This window comes from Monodelphis domestica, chromosome 1 (assembly GCF_027887165.1).
Source record: "Monodelphis domestica isolate mMonDom1 chromosome 1, mMonDom1.pri, whole genome shotgun sequence".
NCBI lineage: Eukaryota > Metazoa > Chordata > Mammalia > Didelphimorphia > Didelphidae > Monodelphis > Monodelphis domestica.
Genome location: NC_077227.1, coordinates 499051983 through 499074861, shown reverse-complemented (window position 1 = coordinate 499074861; position 22879 = coordinate 499051983). Strand labels below are relative to the sequence as shown.

At 38.9% G+C, this 22879-nt stretch overlaps 1 protein-coding gene across 1 annotated transcript; it reads right to left on the bottom strand.

Moving 5' to 3' along the window:
- Nucleotides 1-381: 381 nt before the first annotated feature.
- Nucleotides 382-22655, bottom strand: LOC100028177 (1,25-dihydroxyvitamin D(3) 24-hydroxylase, mitochondrial). The gene is made up of 12 exons (XM_001378239.4): nucleotides 21723-22655; nucleotides 21283-21473; nucleotides 19963-20056; nucleotides 17864-17960; nucleotides 14476-14567; nucleotides 12910-13021; nucleotides 9431-9576; nucleotides 4333-4499; nucleotides 3154-3232; nucleotides 2456-2653; nucleotides 2216-2336; nucleotides 382-1277 (listed from the first exon to the last, which is right to left on the bottom strand). The coding sequence occupies exons 1-11, from the start codon at nucleotides 21978-21980 to the stop codon at nucleotides 2226-2228; spliced, it is 1545 nt and encodes a 514-aa protein (XP_001378276.1). The 5' UTR covers nucleotides 21981-22655; the 3' UTR covers nucleotides 382-1277; nucleotides 2216-2225.
- Nucleotides 22656-22879: the final 224 nt, after the last annotated feature.

Genomic DNA, 22879 nt, shown 5'->3' with positions numbered 1-22879 from the left:
CTGTGTATTGGTTCCAAGGCAGAAGAGTGGTAAGGGCTAGGCAACAGGGGTTAAGTGACTTGCCCAGGGTCACACAGCTGGGAAGTGTCTAAGGCCAGATTTGAACTTAGGACCTCCCATCTCTAGGCCTGGCTCTCCATCCACTGAGCTAACCAGTTGCCCCCAACTAATATCATTTTTACAAAAATAACTTAAAAGAAAAAAGGATCTTTACTTTAAATGAAGAAGTTTAATAAAACTGATAGACATTTACACTTTTTAAAAAAGGTTGTGTCTTTGTCTATGGCATAATGGCTACAAACCACAATGCAAAAGGGAATAATAGCAAATTAACAAAATAAAGTCTTCTTCACACTTATATTTTCAAAAAGAATTATCTGTTTAAAATAATAATTTTCTGCTTAGTTAAAGACATATGAAAATATTTTTTTAAATGTCTAACTATCCTTAATTTTATTGGCAGGGAGGTAGACTTAGCCAACACTTTCACAGTTGCTGACATTAGTTAATTTCTGGATATTTAGTAACTTATTTAATAATTATATTCTTAAATGTGTATAGTGGATTATAGATTTTTTTTCCTCACCCTGGAAACTCATACATTCTGCCTCCTAAAGGAAAGAGAGATTGTAATCAGGGATGAAGTATGGAGAGCCTTAAAATATTGAAACAGTATGTGTTTATGATAGAAATGTAAACAGTTTTAGGTCATTGATTTGCTAATAGTTCTTTGCTGTCCCACATAACATTTGGTCTTCAGCTAAGAGTTATGTAAATGTAGAGTCCTCAAGGCAGAGAGATGCCCCAGATTCAGCCATCTGAAACTCAAGACCTACCTAAGAGAAGGACAAAGATAGTTCTCCATCTCCTATCTGGCTTTCTCAGAATTCATCCACCCTTTCCATTTCCCTCATGTTAGGTAGAAAGTTTGGCTCACTAATGACCAAGTTAAGACTAGAACTATTTGAAGTTAGGGTACCTTTAGATACTAATGATTGTTTTTCCTTACTATTGATCTGATATAGAAATAAAATACCCTGTATTCCAGCATTCAGTACAGTTCCCTGAGTTTGTTACAGTAAAAATAAATGAGGTATCGGAAACTATATAGGAGAAAAGAATATCCACCCAGTATAGGGATGAAATGCCCTGTGGATGCCATCTGTTGCTCTTGAAAAGTAGGCTTTCCATTGATCATTCAGTGGATTGAACGCCAATCTTGAGTATATATTAAAAGAGGCTTTTCTTGGTACTTGGTGGAGAACCTGAAGAATAACCTACAATTACAGATCAAAGAAAAGTATTTAGATGAGGGAAATGTAACATAAGCTGGTAGTTATTCTTTTCCTTGGTCTTTATATGTGCCTGTTCATGGATCATCAAAAAATGCCACAGGCTTTTGCAGCTCATAATGTCAGTATGCCCTCTTCAACTTTCTCCCTCCCTTTTCCCAATAAGAAACTACAAATGGCTGTAACCCTTTCATTACCAAGATGAAATCTAACCCCATTTCCTCATTTAAAAAGTTTCCTAGAATATAACAAATCTCCAATCAGGGTTCAGAAGAGATAATAAATGTGTGAGTGTGTGTGTGTGATGTTGGAGTGGGGAATTAAGCAGGGGTTTGGTCTTAGCTCAGTGAGTTTTTCCTATAAGTTGGTGTTTTCTTAATAAATAATAACCATAATTCATATTTCTAAAGTAACCATTTATACCACTTTAAGGTTTATGAATCAATTTCCTTACCACTGCAAGGAAATTGAGAAAAAACTGAGAAAACTGAAGCTCAGAGACATAAAGTGATTTGTCTAGGATCACCTAGCTAGTAAGTGTTTGAGGCAAGGCTTGAACTTGAACTTGAAACTGAGAATCAAACTTTTTATTAAAGGCTTAATACTTGGAGGTAACACCATATTTACTCTCAGCCCAGGTTAGTGAAACTGGAAAGAGTTCTGGCCTTTGAATTAGAACACATGGTTTCTTGTCCTGGCTCTGATACTTAATAGTTGTGGGACCTGAGACAAATCACTCCTCTCGCCACCAACCTCAGCCTTGATTTTGTCCTCTTATAAAATGAGGAGAATTACACTATCTACTCTTCACCTGAGAGGGTGGTTATGATGAAAGTGATGCATGTCAATGGGAATGATTATCATTATGTCAAAGCTAAGTACTCTTCCCCCATTTCATGAAGGAGAACATGACAGTCACTCACCTAAAGAACCTCATCGTGCCAAGAAAGCGATGGGAAGTTCCCGATTGGGGACCAGGAGGCCCAAATGTAGCATTTCCACTGGCTCATCATCTATAGCTACAATGTTATATTTTCGTACAATCTAGAACACACAATAACGAGAAACAGAATAACCATAGTGCTTTTCCTCCTACAATTATTCAAGGCTCAGGGTGATATCAATTCTTTACCAGGAAAGAAGCTTCAAAAAATAAGTTTTACCCAGCAAAGAGCCAAATGAAGATGGAGTTCAGCTAAGCGCCGTCCAATGCACATCCTCTTCCCAATGCCAAATGGAAGGTGAGCAAAAGGATGGATTTTCTTTTTTTCCTGAAGCCAACGTTCTGGTCTGTATTGACTCCAGTCCTCAAAATTTTCTTCATTAGATCCCAAGAACTGAGTATTTAACATTAAAACTGTCTAAAAATACATTAGACATGCATGTTAACCAGAAGGAAGGTTCAGAAGAAATGGTAAAAATCATGCTACGACTACTACTACTATTACTACTGCTACTACTACAACTACATAATTTAGTTTTTTCAGTGTTTTCTCACAATAACCCTCTGAGATGGGTTCAAGCAGTACCACTCTTTTTATAAAAGTAGAAGTTGAATGTCAAAGAGGTGAAATGACTTGTCCCAGGTCATCCACATTGTGAATTTCATAGCTGGAACACCACGAGGGCTCCTCTGGCTCTAAATCCAATTCTCTTTCTCCTTTATTTCTCACCAATATTTGCATATGTAACAATTAATATGTAGATTTTAAAAAATAAAATCTTAACCCACAACCTGACAATTTTCCCTATCATTTGAACTGATACCCTCCTAGAAGACAGCTATTGGCAGCTTTGTCTACCTCTCTTTAAGTTTCTTTTTCATATCTGCTAAATAAAAAAACCCATAAGTTCTACTCACCCCCTTGGGTAGGGCATAGTCTCCAAGAACAGTTTCCTGGTCAAGAGTCCTAGTTGTAAATGGCACAGATGGTGTTAACCTACAGAAATAAGTACTAGTTATTAAATTCTGTATCAATTGTTAAGAGGAATCAGATTCTGATCAAATAAATAAGGTAGTGTAGTATGCAGTGAAAAGAAAATTGGTTTGAGAGTCAAGAGAGCTGACTTCTAAGCCAGGATCAGTCATTATCTCCTGTGTGACTTTAGGCCAAGTGCTTTATCTCCCTGGGTCTCAGTTTCCTTGTCTCCAAAATAAAGGGGTTCAAAATCTCTACAAGCTCTGAACTCAAGAATCAATTACTCAGAATAGAATGTTTATCAATAATTATAATGCCATCTCCTGAGTTACAAATTAATTTTCAAATGGAGATGAGGTTTACTAAATTTGCATTCTAAAGGGAATTTGGAAAGAATATATATATATATATATATATATATATTCTTATCTTCTGTCTTAGAATCAATACTGTGTATTGCTTCCAAGGCAGAAGAGTTCTAGGGCTAGGCAATGGGGGTTAAGTGACTTGCCCAGGATCACATAGCTAGGAAGTGTCAGAGGTCAGATTTGAACCTAGGACCTCCCATCTCTAGGCCTGACTCTCAATCCGCTGAGCCACCCTTATGGAAAGAATATTTTTGAGAGCAAGGGAGCTGAGAAACATGAGATTGCAATCTTATTTATGAATGTTCCCAGCATCCCTGTGAACATTATTATTATTATTATTATTTTGAACATAGTGATGATGGATAGAGCACTTGTGACTTGCCCAGCCTTTCATGGAAAATAGAACACAAGAATATGATTCAATGGTTCACAGGATTTAGGGCTGGGAGAGATATTAGAGGTCTCAATGTCTTGCTTGACATATGAAGAAATTGAGGCCCCGAGAATGTGTCAAGATTTCTAAGTCCAAATCCACTCTGTTTTCATGATGCTTCAAGATAACCTTAAGTTCTGTTTACATCAATTAACTTTCATTTTTTAATCCATCTGGGGTGCTTTGGGTATGGGAGGGGTGGGCATGGTGGGGATGGGCAACTTTTTAACTCATGAGGTAATAAAGCAAAAAAGGAATTTTTTTCATGACTTAGACAATTAATGCTATGTTGCTGGCAGGGGCATACATAAGCATCTTACCTCATTGATTCTTTTAGGCAAGCTTTTAAATAAGGAAGATTCTTCAAGTCCTCTGCATTGGGCGACCGGTGATCAGGCAAAATTCTTTCTATTTCTTCAAGAAGTTTCTTCTGCACCCGTGGATTTCGAGATAAGTTATATAAAACCCACAATAAGCTATTGGCTGTCTGAAATGCAAATAGACACCATCATCAGACGTCATCATTAAGGCAGGGAGGTGATGTGAATGAGTGAATAGAGCATGGGCTTGGAACTGAAAAGATTTGAATTCAAATCCTACCTCTAATATTTATAAAGTGAGTTGTAAACCTTAATATGCTATATAAATACTATTAGCTGTTATTATCTTAGGCTTAGAACTAGAAGGACCCGAGAGTAACTTCCTCAGTGTACAAATGGGGAAACTGAGGCTCAGAGGGGGAAGTGATTTGGCTCAAGGTCAAGATAGTAAATGTCAAGGCTGAGATGCATTTTCACATACTCTGAAATCTTGTACTCTTTCCTCCACATTGTAGTACCATGGAGTAGCATGGAAAGTTTAGCTCCTTCCCCTGCAAATTGCATTAAAGAAGTATCCAGTTTTAAGTAAAAACAGGGTATGATTCCTCAGCTTCTTTCATGCATTTAAAATGCATCTCATTCCTACATTTTTGAGGAAAAAACATCTGTTGTATAACTTAAGTTACACCCAGACACTAAGCTCTGAATTTTTTACACATTCTTCTTTTTCCCAGCTAGAACAGCTCTTCTAAAATTAGGAAGGGCTATATGATAGTTGGCAAGGAGTGTGGAGAGGCATGACAAAGAGTGTTTGCTAATAACGCTTTAAAACAAGGTTTTGAATACAGAGTGGTACAGTAGAGAAAGCTCTAATGTTGGAGTCAGAAAGGCCTGCTTTCAACCGAGGCTCAAGGTCCACCTTTGATGCATATTGGAAAGTCATTTTATTTCTTAGAATATCTCTAATACTATAAATTACAGAACAATTGCTGAACTAGAGTGGTAGAGGGCATTTTCTTGCTGGGAGTTCCTTATGTTTGAAATCATAGGTTTGGACAAAGCAATTTTTAAAAAGGAATTAACTTGTATTTAAAATTCAGTGTAATTCCCTTTATTAAATACCAATTGTGTACAAAGGACTACATATAAAATAACATCAGTTGTTATCAGCTTTTAAAAAAATTTTTAAACCCTTACCTTCTGTTTTAGAACCAATACTGTGTATTGGTATATTGGTTCTAAGGCAGAAGAGCAGTAAGGGTTAGGCAATGGTGGTTAAATGAAATACCCAGGGTCACACACACAGGAAGTGTCTGAGACCAGATTTGAAACCAAGACTTCGTAGCTCTAGGCCTGGCTCTCAATCCATTGAGAGATGGTAGTTGCCTCCCATCAGTTTATAATCTAACAGAGTCATAATAACTTTTCTTCTGGCAGTAAAATTTTACTTTGGATAGATCACTTCAAGTCTCCTATCTTCAGTTTTCTTACCTGTAAAATGGGGATAGTTTTATTATCTATCTCTACCCCATAGAGTAGACATGAGAAAATATCTGTGTTATTTATATGTGGGCAACAAAAACAAATAACAGCAAAAAAATTTTCTAGTTCTCATCTAGTTCTTTTTTTCTCACCCCAGGAAAATTGATTCCTACATAAACCAAATCCTGCCCTTAGCCACAGCTCCTACCAAAATATGAAAGTCAGTTTTCTACTTGTTCTTAATAAATGCTTGTTTCAGTTTTTAAAATGGCATCACTTACTTCTTTTCCAAAGGAAACTAGAAGGAAACTAGAAAAGGGGGGGATGGCCCAGACAGCCTGTCCAGCCCTTTGTAAAAACACATGCCAGGTTATGATGACCAGTGGTGAATGTTGTGTGGCATATGGCTGCAGTAGCTAAATTGGACAATATTCCCCTGGAAATGGTCAGAGTAACCTCCCTACTGACGTTACTATGGTCTTGCCAAGTGCCATGTAGGGTTCTCTGAAAATACACATGTGATGCCCAGACCAAACAGCACATTGGGAGAGGGCTCAAAGCAAATCATATTTATTATTTTTGGAAGAGGAGGCTTTGATGGCAGGTTGCTTCAAGTCACAACATTCTGGTGGTTACAGCTGCAAATAAACTCTGGTGGAAGGCATTATTGTAATAACCCAATTTGCAAAACAGGAAGAAGGCGTAGCCACCATGTTAGATATGCTTTCAAATTTCTCAGATTTACCAAATGTGACTTTCAGAATAGCCAAGCTGAAAAAAGAAACAAATCTAACCATATCAATAAGTCCTTCACCACAAGTACTCTTGAATGTTTCCAAAGGACAGATAACTGTAGGCTTCACCAAAGACGTCCAAGACAGGCTGCACTTTTCGAGGTGCTTCTAGGGTATGCTCCATTGGGACCTATCCTAGGAAACCTTCTTGACCCAGCTGATTTGGGCACTGAGTATAAGCTCCATGGTACAGTGAAAAGAATGGATAATAGGAAGAACCATGGTTTTCTTAATCTGGGCACCCCATATTATTGAGCCCAAAGCTGATAATTGAGTTGAATTTATCCTCAACCTGGTTAACAACTTTCAAAGTCAACGTAGTAGGAAAGTCAGAAATATTGTCAAAAGGTAAGACATCTCCTATGAGGATGACCTAGTGTTAAAAATCTCATTTCGTTTAACCTGAAGCATCAGAAATTAGAATAACCTCTTAGCTCCACTGAGAACAATTCTACTAAATATCTTATTATTTTTTGCAAAGGAGCACAAAATTCAACAGAGAGGGGAGGAATGAAAGAAGTCATTGTGTGGTTGCCCCAGAACTGAGGAAGAGAAAGCAATTTTGAATTGAGAAGGGATGCTATAATAGTAATGAAAATAATAATAATAACAATAATAATAATAATAAGTTGGGTCTATACCTGTGATATCATTAGTACAGAGAATTCCTGGATGAGAAAACTCCCTCTCAGGTAGGTCAGCACCACCTCTGAAATTTAAAACCTTAACAAACTGTCTAGCACATTCAGAAATCAAGTGAATTGTCTAAGGACACACAAATCGTATGTGTCAAAGGCAGGACTGGAGCCCTAGTTTTGACTTTTAGACTTGTTCTTTAGCCACCATGCAGCCAATAATTTTTCACATTTATATGGCACTTTAAGCTCTTCTTCAATATTTCAAGAATCAATGGTGCTCACTTAGGTTCCCAGATACTAAACTGATTTTTTTTCCATATTCTTATCACTTTCAGCTAAAACAGCTCTTCTAAAATTAGGAAATTAAAATGCAACAGGGGTCCATGGTGTTGGGAAGCATGACAAAGATTGTTTACAAATAGCTTTAAAACAAGGGTTTGAGAACAGAGTGGTATAGTAGACAAGGGTGGTGGCAGTGGTTGTCCTTCCTACTCAAAGAGGACCAAAATGTCATCACTAGTGATGAGTTACAGTTATGCAAAGTTGTCAGCCTCATTCTCTCTTCTAGAGTTATTGAAGTCTAAAGACAAAAGAAAAGTCAAGAGACTGGTCATCATATAGTAAGCAAAGAGCTAATACTGGTGTCAGAAAGCCCTGGAAAACCTAAGCTCAAGGATCCACCTCTGATACATACTGGAAAGCCATTTTATCTCTTAGAGTACCCCAAACATCTCTCTAACCTGAAGTGGGAGTGCTCACTTGAATAATAATAGTGATGATCATACTAATAGCTAATATTTATATAGTTCCTACTAAATAGCGCTTTACTAATTCAGGTTGCAATGCTCCTATTGTTTTAGGGAAACTAAGTAAGTGGCTCTGGCCAAAAACATTTCATTCTCAGGCTGCTAGTCATTTAGTGAGCAGTAAGGCTGGGCCTCAGACAACCTCAATTATTTACTAAGGGCTCATTGAGCCCTAATACTCAGGCCCGAAGAGGAGAAATAACTGACATAAAGTCAAAGAATTCATCAGTAACATAGCCATGACTACTGATTCCTAAATCAATATCCTTCTTGCTGTACTTCATAGACATATATGTTATATGTGCACATAAAGAAAATTATCTGAAAATTACAAGCTAAAATTATTAATCTGATTATCTATATATTTGTGAAAATATATAGGGATGAGGAACTTTCTAGGTAATTCATTTATTCAATAATTATTGGGAAAAAATCTATGTTGGAAAGTATGGGGACTAGTCCTTGCTTTATGGGAGAATGTGTTCTCTTATTTTGAGAAGGGCAACAGAGTTTCAATATTTAGGGATGGTGGTTCTTTTAGATTGTCACTGAATTTTCCCTACATCATTACATCTGCAATTTGGGGGAAAATGTTTTATATTAACCTGAGAGAACAATGGGTTTTCTTTAGGCTCATAGATTTGGAGTTACTAAGGACCTAAGCTATAATATTTTCCTCCTGTTTCATAAATGAGGACCCCAGGTATTTGGAACTTTCATATTTAGAGAGTACAGTATCTAAAACATCTCTTACTTTAAATAAAATGTGAAATTTTTATTCTTCAAAGGAACCAGTTTTTATCTACAGCAGATATTCTTATCTTGGTGCCTATAATTTATTTAAAAATCATGTTGATAGTTGTATTTCCATGTAGGCAGCTAGGTGGCACAGAGTGCTAACTAACAACAGGAAAAACTGAATTAAAACATGGCCTCAGACACCTACTAGTTATGTGACCTTATGTAAGTCACTTAGCCTCTGTTTCCTTTAGTTTCTCCAAATGTAAAATGGAGAGAATAATTGCATCTACCTCTCAGAGTTGTGAGTATAAACTGAAATATTTGTTAAGTACTTAGTACAGTGCCTAGTATATAGTAGGTACTCTAATGCTAGTTATTGTTAGTATTTTGATACTGTTGGTTTCCTTTGAAAACCCATGTATTTGATTTTATACATTTAAGATCATTATTCCGAGAAGGGGTGCACAGGCTTGTCCAGGTTGCTTAATTGGTCCAAGGAACAAAAAAGGTAAAGAGCCCCTGAGTTGCAGCATTCATGATAAAACAAAACCAACCAAACATACAAAAGTAGTCTTGCGGGAGTTTCCACATGACTGTTCGTCCACATGTAGAAGAGACAAACATGGTCTTAGCTTACCGTTTCTACTGCACCTAGCTGGAGCTCTGTAACAGCTGCATACAACTCCTTTTTAGAAAGCTGATTATGGTGATAAATATCACAAAGAAAATCTTCACTGGGATTCTCCAAGTGTTTTTCTAATCGGTTGTTGACACATGACTTGACTGTTGGAAGAGGAAAGAAGAGGGAAAGAATTGAGGTTATACAATTACAATTAGGTTGGAAGAAGACATCATCAAATTAAAATCCCAATCCAAGATTTTCTCTGCAGTAGAATTTAATTCAAATGGGGAATAATAAGTAAGACAATGGAGAAGGACATGATTTTCCATTCAATTTACCAAAGATTTAAGTGGAAACACTACTATTTAAAAACAAACAAACACCAACTTACCTTCTGTCTTAAAGAGCCAAGGCTAGGCAGTTAGGATTAACTGACTTGCCCAGAGTCAGATATCTAGGAAGTTTCTGATTTGAACCCAGGACCACTTGTCTCTAGACCTGGCTCCCAATACACTGAACCACCTACCTGCCCTCATGGCTATGCTATTATTAATTAATCAAAAAAGCATTTAGGAATTGCTTGCTATTTTCTGGGTACTATGCTAAAGCACTGGGGATTCAAAAGAAAAAAAAATAGTTCCTTCCTTTAAGGAGTTTATGTTCTGTCAGGGAAAGTACTATATACCATGAACAAGCACACAATATCCAATTTTGTTTTGTGCCAACACACCATGTTTATTCAATGTCCTCCTCTATAAAATACATATCAAATGGGGCAGTTTCTTGAATTCCTTTCAGCTTTTCATAGATTAGTCCTATGAAGTACCAGCTGTATGTCTTGTATTATATTAGGCACTCCCGACATACTGAGCCATTGTCCCATTTTGGGACTCTTTCAGCCCCTTAGAAAGTTCTTTTCATGAAGCACATTTGCATTCCATGAGTTACATTTTTATATGTTTTATTATTATTTCTAGGGATAAAATTCCTGTTCAAATTCCTGTTAAGAGCAGAAAAAATTGGTCCGTGTTCAAAGTGGGGTCTGGAACTCTTGCCCTCCAATGGACTAGTACTTATACTCTATATCCACACCATGTGGTTACTAAGCAGGCCTGACCAGAGATTTGTTTCCCTTCTTCCTTCCCCTCTTCTACCTCAAATTTCTGAGCCACCTGTAGGTAGATGCCAGAGAAGGCAAAGCTGACCTATAATAAATATATGGCTAGAGTTGATTCTCTTATATTTATAAGCTCATAGATCTAGAAGGACCTCAGAGGTCATCTAGTTGAATATCCTTTCTCTAAAGATGAGGACGCAGGGACAGCTGGGTGGCTCAGTGGATTGAGAACCAGGTCTAGAGATGGGAGGTCCTAGGTTCAAATCTGGCCTCAGACACTTCCTCGCTGGGTGACCGTGGGCAAGTCACTTAACTCCCATTACTCAGCTCTTACTGCTCTTCTGCTTTAGAATCAATATGAAGTATTGATTCTAAGATGGAAGGTAAGGGTTATTTAAAAAAAAAAAAGAACAACAAGGCTCAGAAAGATTAAATAATTTGTCCAAGAATAAATAGGTAGAAAGTAACAGAGATGGGGTTTGAACAGATGGCTTTGTCTCCTTAGTCATTGCTACCACACTGCCATATTGTAGTTAGTTTGACTATAGGGGAAGCCTGTGTCCATTTGAACTGAAAGCATAGCCCAGTTAATCAGTCTTGACTGGAGGAGAGAATGCTGAGTTAGAGAGATTTCTAGTGAGCATTAAGGACACAAGAAGAAGTTCTAAACTTTTTCATGAAGGAGGAAAATCTTCTGATGACCTCTTAGGCAAAGCAGTTAATCTAATAGGGGTAAAGAGTAATTCAACTGAAGAAAGAAGGCTACATACATGTGTTATCATTATCCTTATTTATAGATGAGGAAGCAAACTGACACAAGTTAAGGGAATTTCCTAGTCTAACACATCTAAGGTAGGATTCAAACTCACATCTTCTTGACTCCAAATCCAGCACCCTGTCTTCTATATTACAAAGTTAGATAGACAGTTTACCTTGGAGCCAAGAAGACCTGGGCTCAGGTCTTACTGGCTATGTGACCCTGGGCAAGTCACTTAAACTTTCAATTCTCGAGGCAAATCTCTAAGACTATAAGTTACCAAGAAGATGTCAACATGCATTGATAAAGGGACTTTTTTCACCTGGGAATACCCTACACTGATGGAATTATAGGTCTGGCTCCTATCCCTAAAATTGTCATAATAATCCATGAACTTGCCCATTAAAGTGTCCTACGCTGATTCTTCCTCATAGGATTGCAGCAACTGTGGGCTCTTAAAGGTTATTCCAAAGGAACATGAGCTCTAATAAGTGTTCCAATACTGGAAGGAGGTAAGTAAAAAGCCTGGACTTGAATTAGACTTGGACTTGTCTATTTTCTGAGGTTCAGTCTAAGGAAATATGCCAAGCATATCACCAGAAGGTCATTGAATCATAGAATTTATAGCCTTAAGAGAATTTAGATGCCATTTAATCTAATCTCTTCATTTTACTAAAGAGAAGACTGAGACCCAGAGAGGCAAGTAATTTTTGTTCAAGGTCACAGATAATAAGTAGCAAAGTCAGGACTTGAACCCAGGTCCCCTGACTCCAAATCCATTATATTCAATTATAACGTATTTCCATTCTTCAGCCACAATCCTTCATGAATATTATCTACTAAGTACAGAGTTTGTGTTTTTTTGTCAGTGGTGAAAATGTCCACACTGAAGTCATCAGCAAGTTTTTAAAGTGTTAAGGTAAAACTCCCAGATTTGCTATGAAGATTAAATGAGGTTAAAAGAGTCGTTAAGATGATTGAATCCAATTTTCTTATTTTCAAATAAAATTGAGGCCAAAATTTGCCAAAGTAATACAAGAAGTTAGTAGGAGGACTGAGCTTCAGACTCAGGTCCTGTGCCTCGCAAGAGCACAGATTTAGAGGAGAAAAGCAATCTCCTTATTTTATAGGGAAGTAAACCACCAAGGCCACTAAGGGGGAGTGACTTTCCTAGGATTCCATAGAAGATCAGAGACAGAATTTGAACCTAGACTCTCTATCTCCAACCCTAGCGTGCATTCTATTATACCAAGTTGCCTTACCTCCAAGTTCCATGCTTTTGTCTCCCCTGTTTAAAGAGCCTTGTAATGGTAAAATATAATCTGAGTCACATTATTACCAAGCCCAGAAACAGTTGTTCTTTGAACAGGGAATTTGGAGTGGAGAAGGGGAGATGAAAACTATTCTTTAATCTAAAGGATTCTACATTGAGCTACATATCATTGTTCCTATAGAAGGTTCTGCTCTGATGCTGTCATATCTCAAGAGAAAGACAGAGAGACAGTCTAGAAAACAACAAAATCAGGAACCAGGACAAGTTACTGAGGAAGAACAAAGAAAAACAACATCTTCACAGAGTGGCCCAAGCTGAGTCAGGCGTTTGGGAAAGGGCCTTCTCACCTGCTTTAAAGATGTTATCCCAGGCCTGAGTGTGCATCTGCCACACCTTGGTGTTCAGAGTTTTGTGAAGCTCCACTGGGGTCACCATCATCCTCCCAAAAGTGCTCATCATCTGTGAGAAAGCAAGCACTTTTCCATTCTTTGTCCTTCTAAAGAGAACCAGGGCATTATATATCTTGGTGAGAATCTAGATTCTCAGAAGTTGGAAGGGACCGCAGAGGGCATATGATCACAGGATAGGGAGGTAGTGATTCCCTTAGCATGAAAGAATTTTTGTATGAGGAAATTTTCTCTGTCAATTCAGGTCATTTGGAGAGAAGGGCCGTGGAGCAGTAATGTCAAATTCAAATAGGAGTCAATCCCTATGTGTACCATATTGACTTAGAAAACCTCAAAATAACATTATGTACATTGTATCATATTCTTATTTATTTGGTTAAACATTTCACATGTACATTTAAAAAAAATGTTACCATCTGTCTTAGTATCAATTCTAAGGCAGAAGAGTGACAAGGGCTAGGCAATTGGGCTTAAGTGATTTTGCTCAGGATCACACCTCTAGGAAGTGTTTGAGGCCACATTTGAATTCAGGTCCTCCTCATTCGAGGCCTGATTCTTGATCCACTGAACCACCGAGCTGCCCCTCCAAGTTACATTTAAAAAAAAAAAACCTTACCTTCTGTCTTAGAGTCAATACTTAGTCTCATATCTAAGGCAGAAGAGCAGTAAAGGGTAGGCAATTAGGGTTAACTTATTTGCCCCAGGTGACATAGCTAGGAAGTGTCTGAGGCCATATTTGAATCCAGGACCTCCTGTCTTCAGGCCTGGAGTTCTATCCACTGAGTCACTTAGCTACACTCAACTGTCCCCCAGTTACATTTTAATCTGGTTCAGGCACAGGGATACTCAGCCAGGATGTGTCAGAATTGGAACTTGAATCCAAGCTTCCTTGACTTCTTGAGGTTGACTCCCTTTGTAGGACACTCTGCTAAAAGCCATTCAATTGACTTTAAACTATAAATGGAATCCTTTCTAGATGAAACTACTTATGAATCCTTATTTTAAACCAGTTCTAGATTTTCTACTGCCATTGGTACAACAAACTGAAATCAATTCCTTAAGCTTCTGATTGGGGGTAATGTTGGCGTTGTATCTGTTTCCAGACCTTCTTTTACCCAACAGGGAATAGATCTAGATCTGGAATAGACCTCTAAGGCCATTTAGTCTAATTCTTTCATTTTATAGATGAGGAAACAGCCTCAAGAAGGTGGCCTGGCCAGGTTACATAGGTAGAAAGTAGTAGAGCAAGAATTTGAACTCAGGTCCCCTGACTCAAAATTTAGAATTCTTTGTATCACATCATACATTTTGCAGTAACCAGGGGACCCAGATTAAATATGATTCAATTTATGGAAAAGCTTACCAAATCAATTCTGAATTGGTAGATGAAATAGTTTTAATGGATTTATTTTGATACTTCTCATTCAAAACAAGAGATGTGATTTCATGATTCATTTTAGCCATGTAACTCCACCCAGGAAAACTACACTTCAAATGTATTCTTACTGTTTTGATGGATGTAATGAAGTTCAAAGCATCCTCACTGGCATTGTTCTGCAGCAGTCCAAATCTCTTTTCATATAGCACCAGGCAAATACCTGTTATTTAAAATGAACATGGCTGTTACACAATAGCAACAACTCTGGAGTCTGTGATTATCTGGCTAATAAAGGTTTAATTCTGTCTGCTGTAGAAGCGTTGTCTTTTCCAAGAACAATCAAAGAAGCCAAGAACTTAGTGGCCTTTCTTTTCAGGGCCTGAAACAGGTTGAGGGAAGTGGCATGTATAACTAAAGGGCTCCCCTCACTTCTTTGGTGAGAAATCAGTCCTCTTCCAAGGGCCCTTTCAACCCAGAAGCTCCTCACTGGAATAGTACTGAATTTAGGATTCCCATTTACACCGTCTGATCCTTAAAATGTTGATCAAAAGCTCTGTAAAGCTGGGTCTGTCTGTTGTCAGTAACTAATCTCTCATGGATCACCCACTTTTCCCATCTAGACAACCAAAGGAAATTCTACTTAGTAGTGAAGGGAATAATCTTGAACATTCACCCAAAAGAATTCAGGTGAAGTCATGTCTCCCGTGTGACTTAGGAGACACTGGAACTGTTTTCCAGAGGATTCAAAAGTTAGGAAATTAAGGGGAAAATATTTTAATTCTTTTTCTTTAAACCAATTCAATTTCTCATTCCATCAGTTTCCATCCTTGAAGTCTCCACTCATTACCTGTTATTTAGAAGGAATGTTGCCCTCTTTGGATCTTGCAGAGCACTAGGTAGCTCTGTTGGACATTTAACCAAGCTCAAAACTAAATTGGAATTTAACTATTTCTGTCTGTTTTAGTTCTTCTGCTATGTTGTGGCATTAAAAAATTAAATCCTTACCTTTTGTCTTAGAATCAAAACTAAGTTTTGGTTCCAAGGCAGAAGAATAGAAAGGGCTGAGTCAAGTGGGAGTCAAGTGACTTGCCCAGAGTCATACAGCCAAGAAGTGTCTGAATCCAGATTTGAACTCAGATTTCCAGGTCTGGTTCTCTATCCACTAAACTATCTAGCTACCTCCAGTTATGGCATTTTTGAGGGCAAAGGACTAGATCTTATTCAATATTCTTTCTCACGTGCCTATTTCAGAGATTTGCACAGAGTAGAAGTTAAATAAATATTTGTTGAATTTAAAATAATAATTCTAGTATTTATATAATACTTTAAGGTTTGCAACATGCCTTACCAATATGATATAATTTGATACCCACAACTACTTTGGGAGATAAGTGCTATTATTATCATCCTCATTTTACAGATGAGGAAACTGAGGCTGACTAGCCCAGACTCACAGAGCTAGTAAATATCAGAAACTAAATTTGAATTTAGGTCTTCAGGACTCCAGGTCCCACTGCTCTATGTATTTTATCATCTCCCTGAATCTATAGATTGGAGTTCTTAACCGAGGCTCCATAATTATTTTTATTCTAAGATTTTGATAACTATATTTCAGTGTAACTGGTTTCTTATGTATTTTTGTCTGCTGTATTATATGCATTTAGAAACATTATTCTGAAGAGTTATCTATTTCACCAATTTTGACAAAGGGATGTATGACACATAGAAAGTCAGACTTCTGGCTTAAGGCATAGGTCCATGTATGAACATAATATATAATGACAGACAACCAATCTCTAAATGTTAGATATCTGCATTCCCATTGTCAGGTCAGTTGTAGCAGATATTCATGCAATGAGAAAAAAAGGAATAGGACAATCTGACCTCTAGGGTCCTGAGTAACATGAAGGTCTGTTACAATAATAAGTCTGTGATGGAGGTAAGACAAGTCCTGTTCCATTTTGCAAATGAAGAAAGTGAGAAGCTGGAAAATTGAGTGATTTGCCCAGAGTTAAAGAGCTAAGAAATACTGAAACCAAGTCTGAAGCTCAGGGTTTCTGACTTGAATACCATTCTTCTTTCCACTATATCATACTACCTTGTTGGTTCCACCTCAGTCCTGAAAATCAATATAGTGAGTACTGGTTTCTGTCTTCCTTGTGAACTGCAACAATTCTATGTAATCCAAAACAGACCCATGTAATCTTTGGATGGGAACATGCAAATAGGCTTTTCATGTAGGAATACATATCTTCCCCTTTTAAAAATATTTTTATTATCATTTTAGATTTGATATTATGCCAGTGTAATTGGACATTCCACAAGGTTCAACTCCCTAGACCAGTGATAGCAAACCTTTTAGAGATCAAGTGCCCAGACTTTAGTGCTTACATTGCATGTGAAACTCACCACACCTGCCATATCCCAGACAGGGGAGGGAGGAAGCACTCTAATTGTACTGCTGGGCAGAAGGGTGGGTGAAGTAAGAAATTTCTTCAGTTGCGCATGGAGATGAGGAGGGGAGCAGCCCCCTCTGGCACACGTGCCACAGATTCACTAACATGGCCCTAGACTATCCAATTACTCCCAATTTTTTTGTGTGTTCTTAGAGAACAATATAGTATGAATGTGAAAAAGCTGAGAAATTGCCTTCTTTAATGGGGATAGCAAAGGGCTACATAACTGGCAAGCCTAGGTTTCTGATTTAGCCAGTTCTAATACTAGCCCTCTGCTATTGGCTAAAAGAATCTCAAGTTTTCTCTTTTTTATTTTGTCAGAGGGACATGGTGGGATGAATGCTGAACTTGGAGGCATGAGGACCTGCAGTAGAATCATACCTGACATTTGCTAGCTGTGGGACTCTGGGCAAATCACTTAATATCTTAAAAAAAAACCCAGAATAAAGCATTTTATTTGCTTTAAGATTGTTAGTATAATATGTGATATAGAAATATAATATATGATATATGATATAATATATGATAGACAAATATTTAGATAATGCATAAAACAAAAAGATGAGAAACCAAGAAACCCAGGAAAAAAAAACAAAAAATAAGAGAAAATATTGGAATAAATCTGCTTTCTAGGACAGCACAGTTAACTCTGTAATTTCAAGGTAAATATACCCCTGCTTGTCCCAGGACAGATATGCAGGTAAATTCTATTGCTTGGTTATAACCCAATGGACAGGTTTTTAGTAGTGTTGGACAAATATCCTGGAGCAAGACCTGCTTATCCCCTACTATACTTACAAGGCAACTATGGAGTTATTACATGATTATTGCTGTCCTAAAACAAGGGACACCAAATTACTAACTAAAAGAACCCTTTCACAGTGATATCTGTTTCTTATTTGCTAAACGGAGATAATAATAGCACTTGTGTGACAGTGTTACAAGGATAACATGAGAAAACATTTTTAAAATGCTCTGTAAATCTTAAAGTTATGATTATTAACAATAATATCACCAGATCATAGCTCTTTAAATTCCTATGAAAAAAATGAAACCTTACTTTCAAATGACCATTTGTTCAGTTCACTATATAAATCTTCAATTTGGCCATCTTCATTACAGAGATCATCTATTCTTTGCATGAAGTCTGCCAAGACCTGAGAAACAAGAAGGACACATTGAAAAAAAGGATTTTTGGCATCATAAGCTTACTTCAATTCTTCTGGCATTTGATACTTATGAGGTTATTTTTTTCCTAAGTAAGCTAGTTATATATTTCCATAAGAGTCCACCTTATCTCCCAATCAAGTCTTGTCATCTGTGACTTTCAAAGATTTCCTGCAAATACCCAGAGATCAGGTTTCAGTCTTTGATGTGATGCTTGCAATTTAAGAAAAGGAAAACATTGACTCTAAAGTCAATGGGAATTAGACTGCTAAAGGGTAACCATCCAAAGGGTTAGTTAGCCAAGCATTTCAAGTGCTGTGATGTTGTAACTATTCTGAGGTTGTCCACTTCCTTATTTGGAAAAGAACTTTTTATAGAACTGATCTAGGAGAGGAAATCCCGAGTGGGAAGTAAGCCAGTAGATCTGAGTTCTAGTTCAGCTAGTGCTGCTACTTGCTGTACAACTTTGGGCAAGTCCCCTGACCTAAGCCTCACTTTCCTACTCAGGAAAGTGAGGGCAAGGACCAAGATTCTGAGGTCCTTTTCACCTCTAGTTCTAGGACTTTAAAAAGATGGACCACCAGCAGGGTACCTAGATGGTGCAGTAGATTGAAAGCCAGGCCTTGAGACAGGAGGTCCTGGGTTCAAATGTGGCCTCAGACACTTCCTAGCTGTGTGACCTTGGGCGCATTGACTAGCACTTAACTGTTCTTCTGCCTCAGAACCAATATACAGTATTGATTCTAAGATGGAAGGTAAGGGTTTAAAAACAATAGATGATCAGATCAAACAAAATGTCCACATCATAGTGGTAAAACAACATGAGTGGTGGGTGCCATAAAGAGTCCCTGTTGCAAACACTATATTTAACATCAAAATGCTTTACCATAACTTTTATGTAGCTAACATTTCCTGATACAGATATCTCAATTAGACAGAAAAGCCTAGAGAAATCACTTCAGGACTTAAACTTGATACTAAAGATTACCCTGAGATAAGTTCTAAGGAAGAGAATGTTGGTGAGGTATACCAATTCTCAAAGTTTTATTATTTAAGGGTTAATGAATTTCTTTATGATGGGACCTTGACTTCACTGGTATAGAGGACTCTGAGTAAGATGAGTATCAGTAGTATTTCCTCTGTAATTTATAGTATAAAGGATCACATGGGTCACTAAGAGGATGGGTGACTTGTGCAGAGTCACACAACTAATGTGTGTCAGAGGTAAGACTAGAAATTCTGACTCCTTATAGATGGCCAGTAACATATTAATAATGCTCTGAGCCTGGAATCAAGGAGGTCTGAGTTTAAATACAGCCTTCAATACTTGTTAACTGTGTGACCCTGGGCAAGGCACTCAACCTGTTTTCCTCAGTTTCTTCAACTGTAAGATGCAGATGCTAATAGCACCTACCTCCCAGAGTTGTTGTGAGGATCAAATGAGATAATATTTGTGAAAAGTGCTTAGAACAATACTTAGCACATAGTAGCCACCATATAAATATATTTTCACACCCTCTCCAGGTGCCACTCAAAGACTGAAATATAACACCTTTTAAAACTGTATCTTCTTTAATTAAAGATACATTTACTTGAGTTATTCTCAAGTATTTATTCATGAGCATTTCTTAAACTGTATGGCACCTAAATGAAACTTACCATAAACCTAACAACTTTTAGCACCATCTTTCTGGAAAGATGATGTATTCCAGGCTTTTTACCTTGAATCCTTCATGTGTCATCTAATTTTATGAGGAAATGATAGAATTCCTTGGAGAATTTAAGGGGAGGGAAATCACTTCTGCATAGATTACTTGGTTATTTTTCAAAGGTGCATGCATAGGGTGGGGCAAAGGAAAGAAGAATTTCCTTTGATTTCCTCTAAAAATTGGTCTTATTTTTAAAGCATGCCTTATGGATCGTATTTTTGTTTTCATAAACCTCTCATTATTTCCAGGAGCCCAGGCAAGGGGCTGCCTCAGTAACAAGTACCTCATTGATTTTGTCATCCAGCTTCATAATCTCTGTGGGCTTCATTAGCTTTTTTTGAAAGGCACTCCTTACTCTCTGCCAGTCTTTCCCTTCCCTGAGGATGAAAAGAGAATATTATTTAAAACAAAAGAGGGAACAATTCTAAGTCTAAAAATTTACCACTTACACAGCCTAAATAAAATAGATTTAACACAAATTTCTTGTATAATTTAGACAAAAGCTTAATTATGTAGACAATTTAAGCAGCACAACTTAGTAAATAAAGTTCTAGGCTTAATATTATGAAGATCCAAATACAAATCCTGACAGAATCCAAATTAGGTGACCGTAACCAAATCACTAAATCTCTCTTAGCCTCAGTTTCCCCTTTCACAAGTTGGAAATAATAATATTATGTGGTATCCACCTCACATGATTTTTGTGAGGCTCAAATAAGACAATGTAGGTAAAATGTTTTGTAAATTTAAGGAGCAATATAAATGGTGTTGTTTTATGGTGGTTGTTATTTTTCCTTGGGACCAGTTTGGTTAATAGGATGGAATTCACTCATGGTCTAAAAATGTGCTTGGGTGAGAAGTCAAGAAAATATGATTCAGAGATGATGTTTTCCTCTCACATTGAAAGCCAAGGCAGGAAAGGTACATTGAGTAGAATTGGGAGGCTTGCTTTTGAGGCAAAATGTCTCTGCATCTCCAAAGAGCAAGGTATCATTGCAAATTCAAATTCAAATCCCAGCTTGTCTGTCTTAGAGCCCACTCACTATGTTGCAGCACCACCACATCTGAGACCAGCCCAATGCTTCCTCTCTGCTAGACGCTTTTTCACCTCTTCCCTTTTGGCAGGGGTTTGCAGGTGTTTCCAAATCTCTGTAGCTTTCTCTCCCTCTGTATTTCACCCTTAGGATCGCTGTCCTCAATAGGCTAGGATTTCCAGATAATGCAGATGAAGGTCTCATTGATTCTGCAGACAATATTAATTCTCCCTTTTCCCCTTCCCCCCACCTCTAATTACAAAGGGATTAGGAACCCCAGTTGGATAGTTTGAGTTAGGGAATTCTACATCTGGAAAGTCTTGACTCTGGAATTTTGGGCCTCATTTTTAAAGGACTTTATTGATCATCTAATCATTTTATTTTACAGAGAAGGAAACGAGGCCTAAGGTAGCGTTTCACCTTCCTGTTTGAGATTTTCTTAGGTCTATAGGCTCCCATTCCTGTCTGATCATGACGACCTCGTCATTAAAATCCCAGCGTCAAGGAAGGGAGCCTCTTCTCTGTCCCTCCCTCAAGGGAAATCGACTCCTGTTGGAGTCCCAACTTACAGAATCAGCAGTCCATAGCCCTCCTGGCGATAGTCGCGATAGGCTTTCCAGGGCTTGATTTCCAAGCGCTGGGGGTACATGCTCTCCTTGCGGTAGAGTGCTTCCAGCAGACACGGGGAGCCAAGGTGGACAGAATCAAAGGAGCCCAGCCTCATGCGGAAAATCTTGCCAAACTTCTTATGGTATTCCGCCTGGGAAAATGATTTGAAGGAGTGGGGGAGACAAGATTAGGAGCACCTTCCCTTCGCCCCTACCCAAATATGCTCTGAGAGAATATCTTTTCTCTTTTCGGTCTCTATCTGTCTCTCCCATTTACTACAGCTACTGAAGGACCGGAGCGCACCGCCAGCCTGGAAGCTGGAGAGGGTCTGAAACTCTTGGAGAGTAGCTATGGGCAGGTAGGGAGAAGGATAGGGAACAGGGGAGGGGGGAGCATTTACCAGCGTATGATGCTGTTTCTTCAGGCCCCCCTTCCAAAGGATTTCCAGCAAGCTTCCCAGGAGGGGCCAGTTGGTTGGACCCGGCAGGGCAGATGCAGATTGCACCTCGCTGGGTACCATCAGAGGGCAAATCGGTGGCGCCTCAGGAGGCTGGGGGCCGCACACGGAGGATGTGACAGGTCGAGGAGGCTGTCTGAGGCCTCTGATTTGCTTCATGAAGGCAGCGACGTAGGGAGATTTCCTGATGGGCGAACTCATGGCTTGCAGGGACCAGAGTCGTGTGGGGCAAATGAAATGGAGAAAAGTGTGCGAGAAGCTAAAAGTGTCAAAGAGGAGCTAGATGTGCAGATCCAGAGAGGTTTGGAGGATTGGGAGGAAAACACGAATTTGGGGGTATGCAGAGAAATGAGGCGGGGGGAGGAAGAGGAGTAGACAGAGAAGTAGTATTGGGAGAAAGATGCTCAGTGCTGGAACAGTGACTAAATTGCAGCTTCCCCAGAGTTCAGAGAGAGAAAGGAGATGGGAGTGGTGGGCTGTGGTACAGGCAGGCAGCTCTTGTCAGAGCGTGTTCTGCACGCAAGGGACGTCTTCGTTCTCTGGTTTGTCTATCTGTAGATCTATGTGCCTGTGGGGCTGGAGTCAGGACCCGCCGCCGAGGTGGTGTGCACGAGGATGGATGCTCCTGCTGCCGCCCTCGTTTTCTCTCCTACTCTGAGGACTCCTATGGCTAGGGAAGGATGTACTGGTATTTATGGAGCTGGGGCAAGCCGGCGGGACTCCCCAGGTGGCCAATGAGAGGGCGGGGTGCGGCGGGGTGGGCCCGAGTTGGCGTGGTTTGGCCCACTGGAGTCACAGGTGGGAGGAGTACCGAGGGGCGGAATGGGCAGCCAGCGAGGTGAGGGAGGTCACTCAGGTTTAGAATAGCTGGCTCAGGTGTACATATTGCTGAGACCCAGTTTCCAGTCCCCCTCCTCCTTCCCTCCCCCGGCAGATGACCCTGGGGCTCCACCCGGGAGAGGAAGGGAAGAGAAGCTGAAAACTAAGTGGAGTTCAACGAGTGTATGCCCTGTGCTCTCCTCCTCTTCCCTCCTCCCCTTCCAGCAGGCAAGAACCAGCAATAGCGGCAGCTGTGGCACTCCGGGATGTTGCACAATCCA

Bases quoted from the DNA above. Each gene is read 5' to 3' on its own strand.
- LOC100028177 (XM_001378239.4), bottom strand. From the start codon at position 21,980: ATGAGTTCGCCCATCAGGAAATCTCCCTACGTCGCTGCCTTCATGAAG. The intron at 20,057-21,282 runs GTAAGTTGGGAC...TTTCATCCTCAG, and splicing joins GGCTATGGACTGCTGATTCT to GGAAGGGAAAGACTGGCAGA. The intron at 17,961-19,962 runs GTACTTGTTACT...CTTGTTTCTCAG, and splicing joins TGGATGACAAAATCAATGAG to GTCTTGGCAGACTTCATGCA.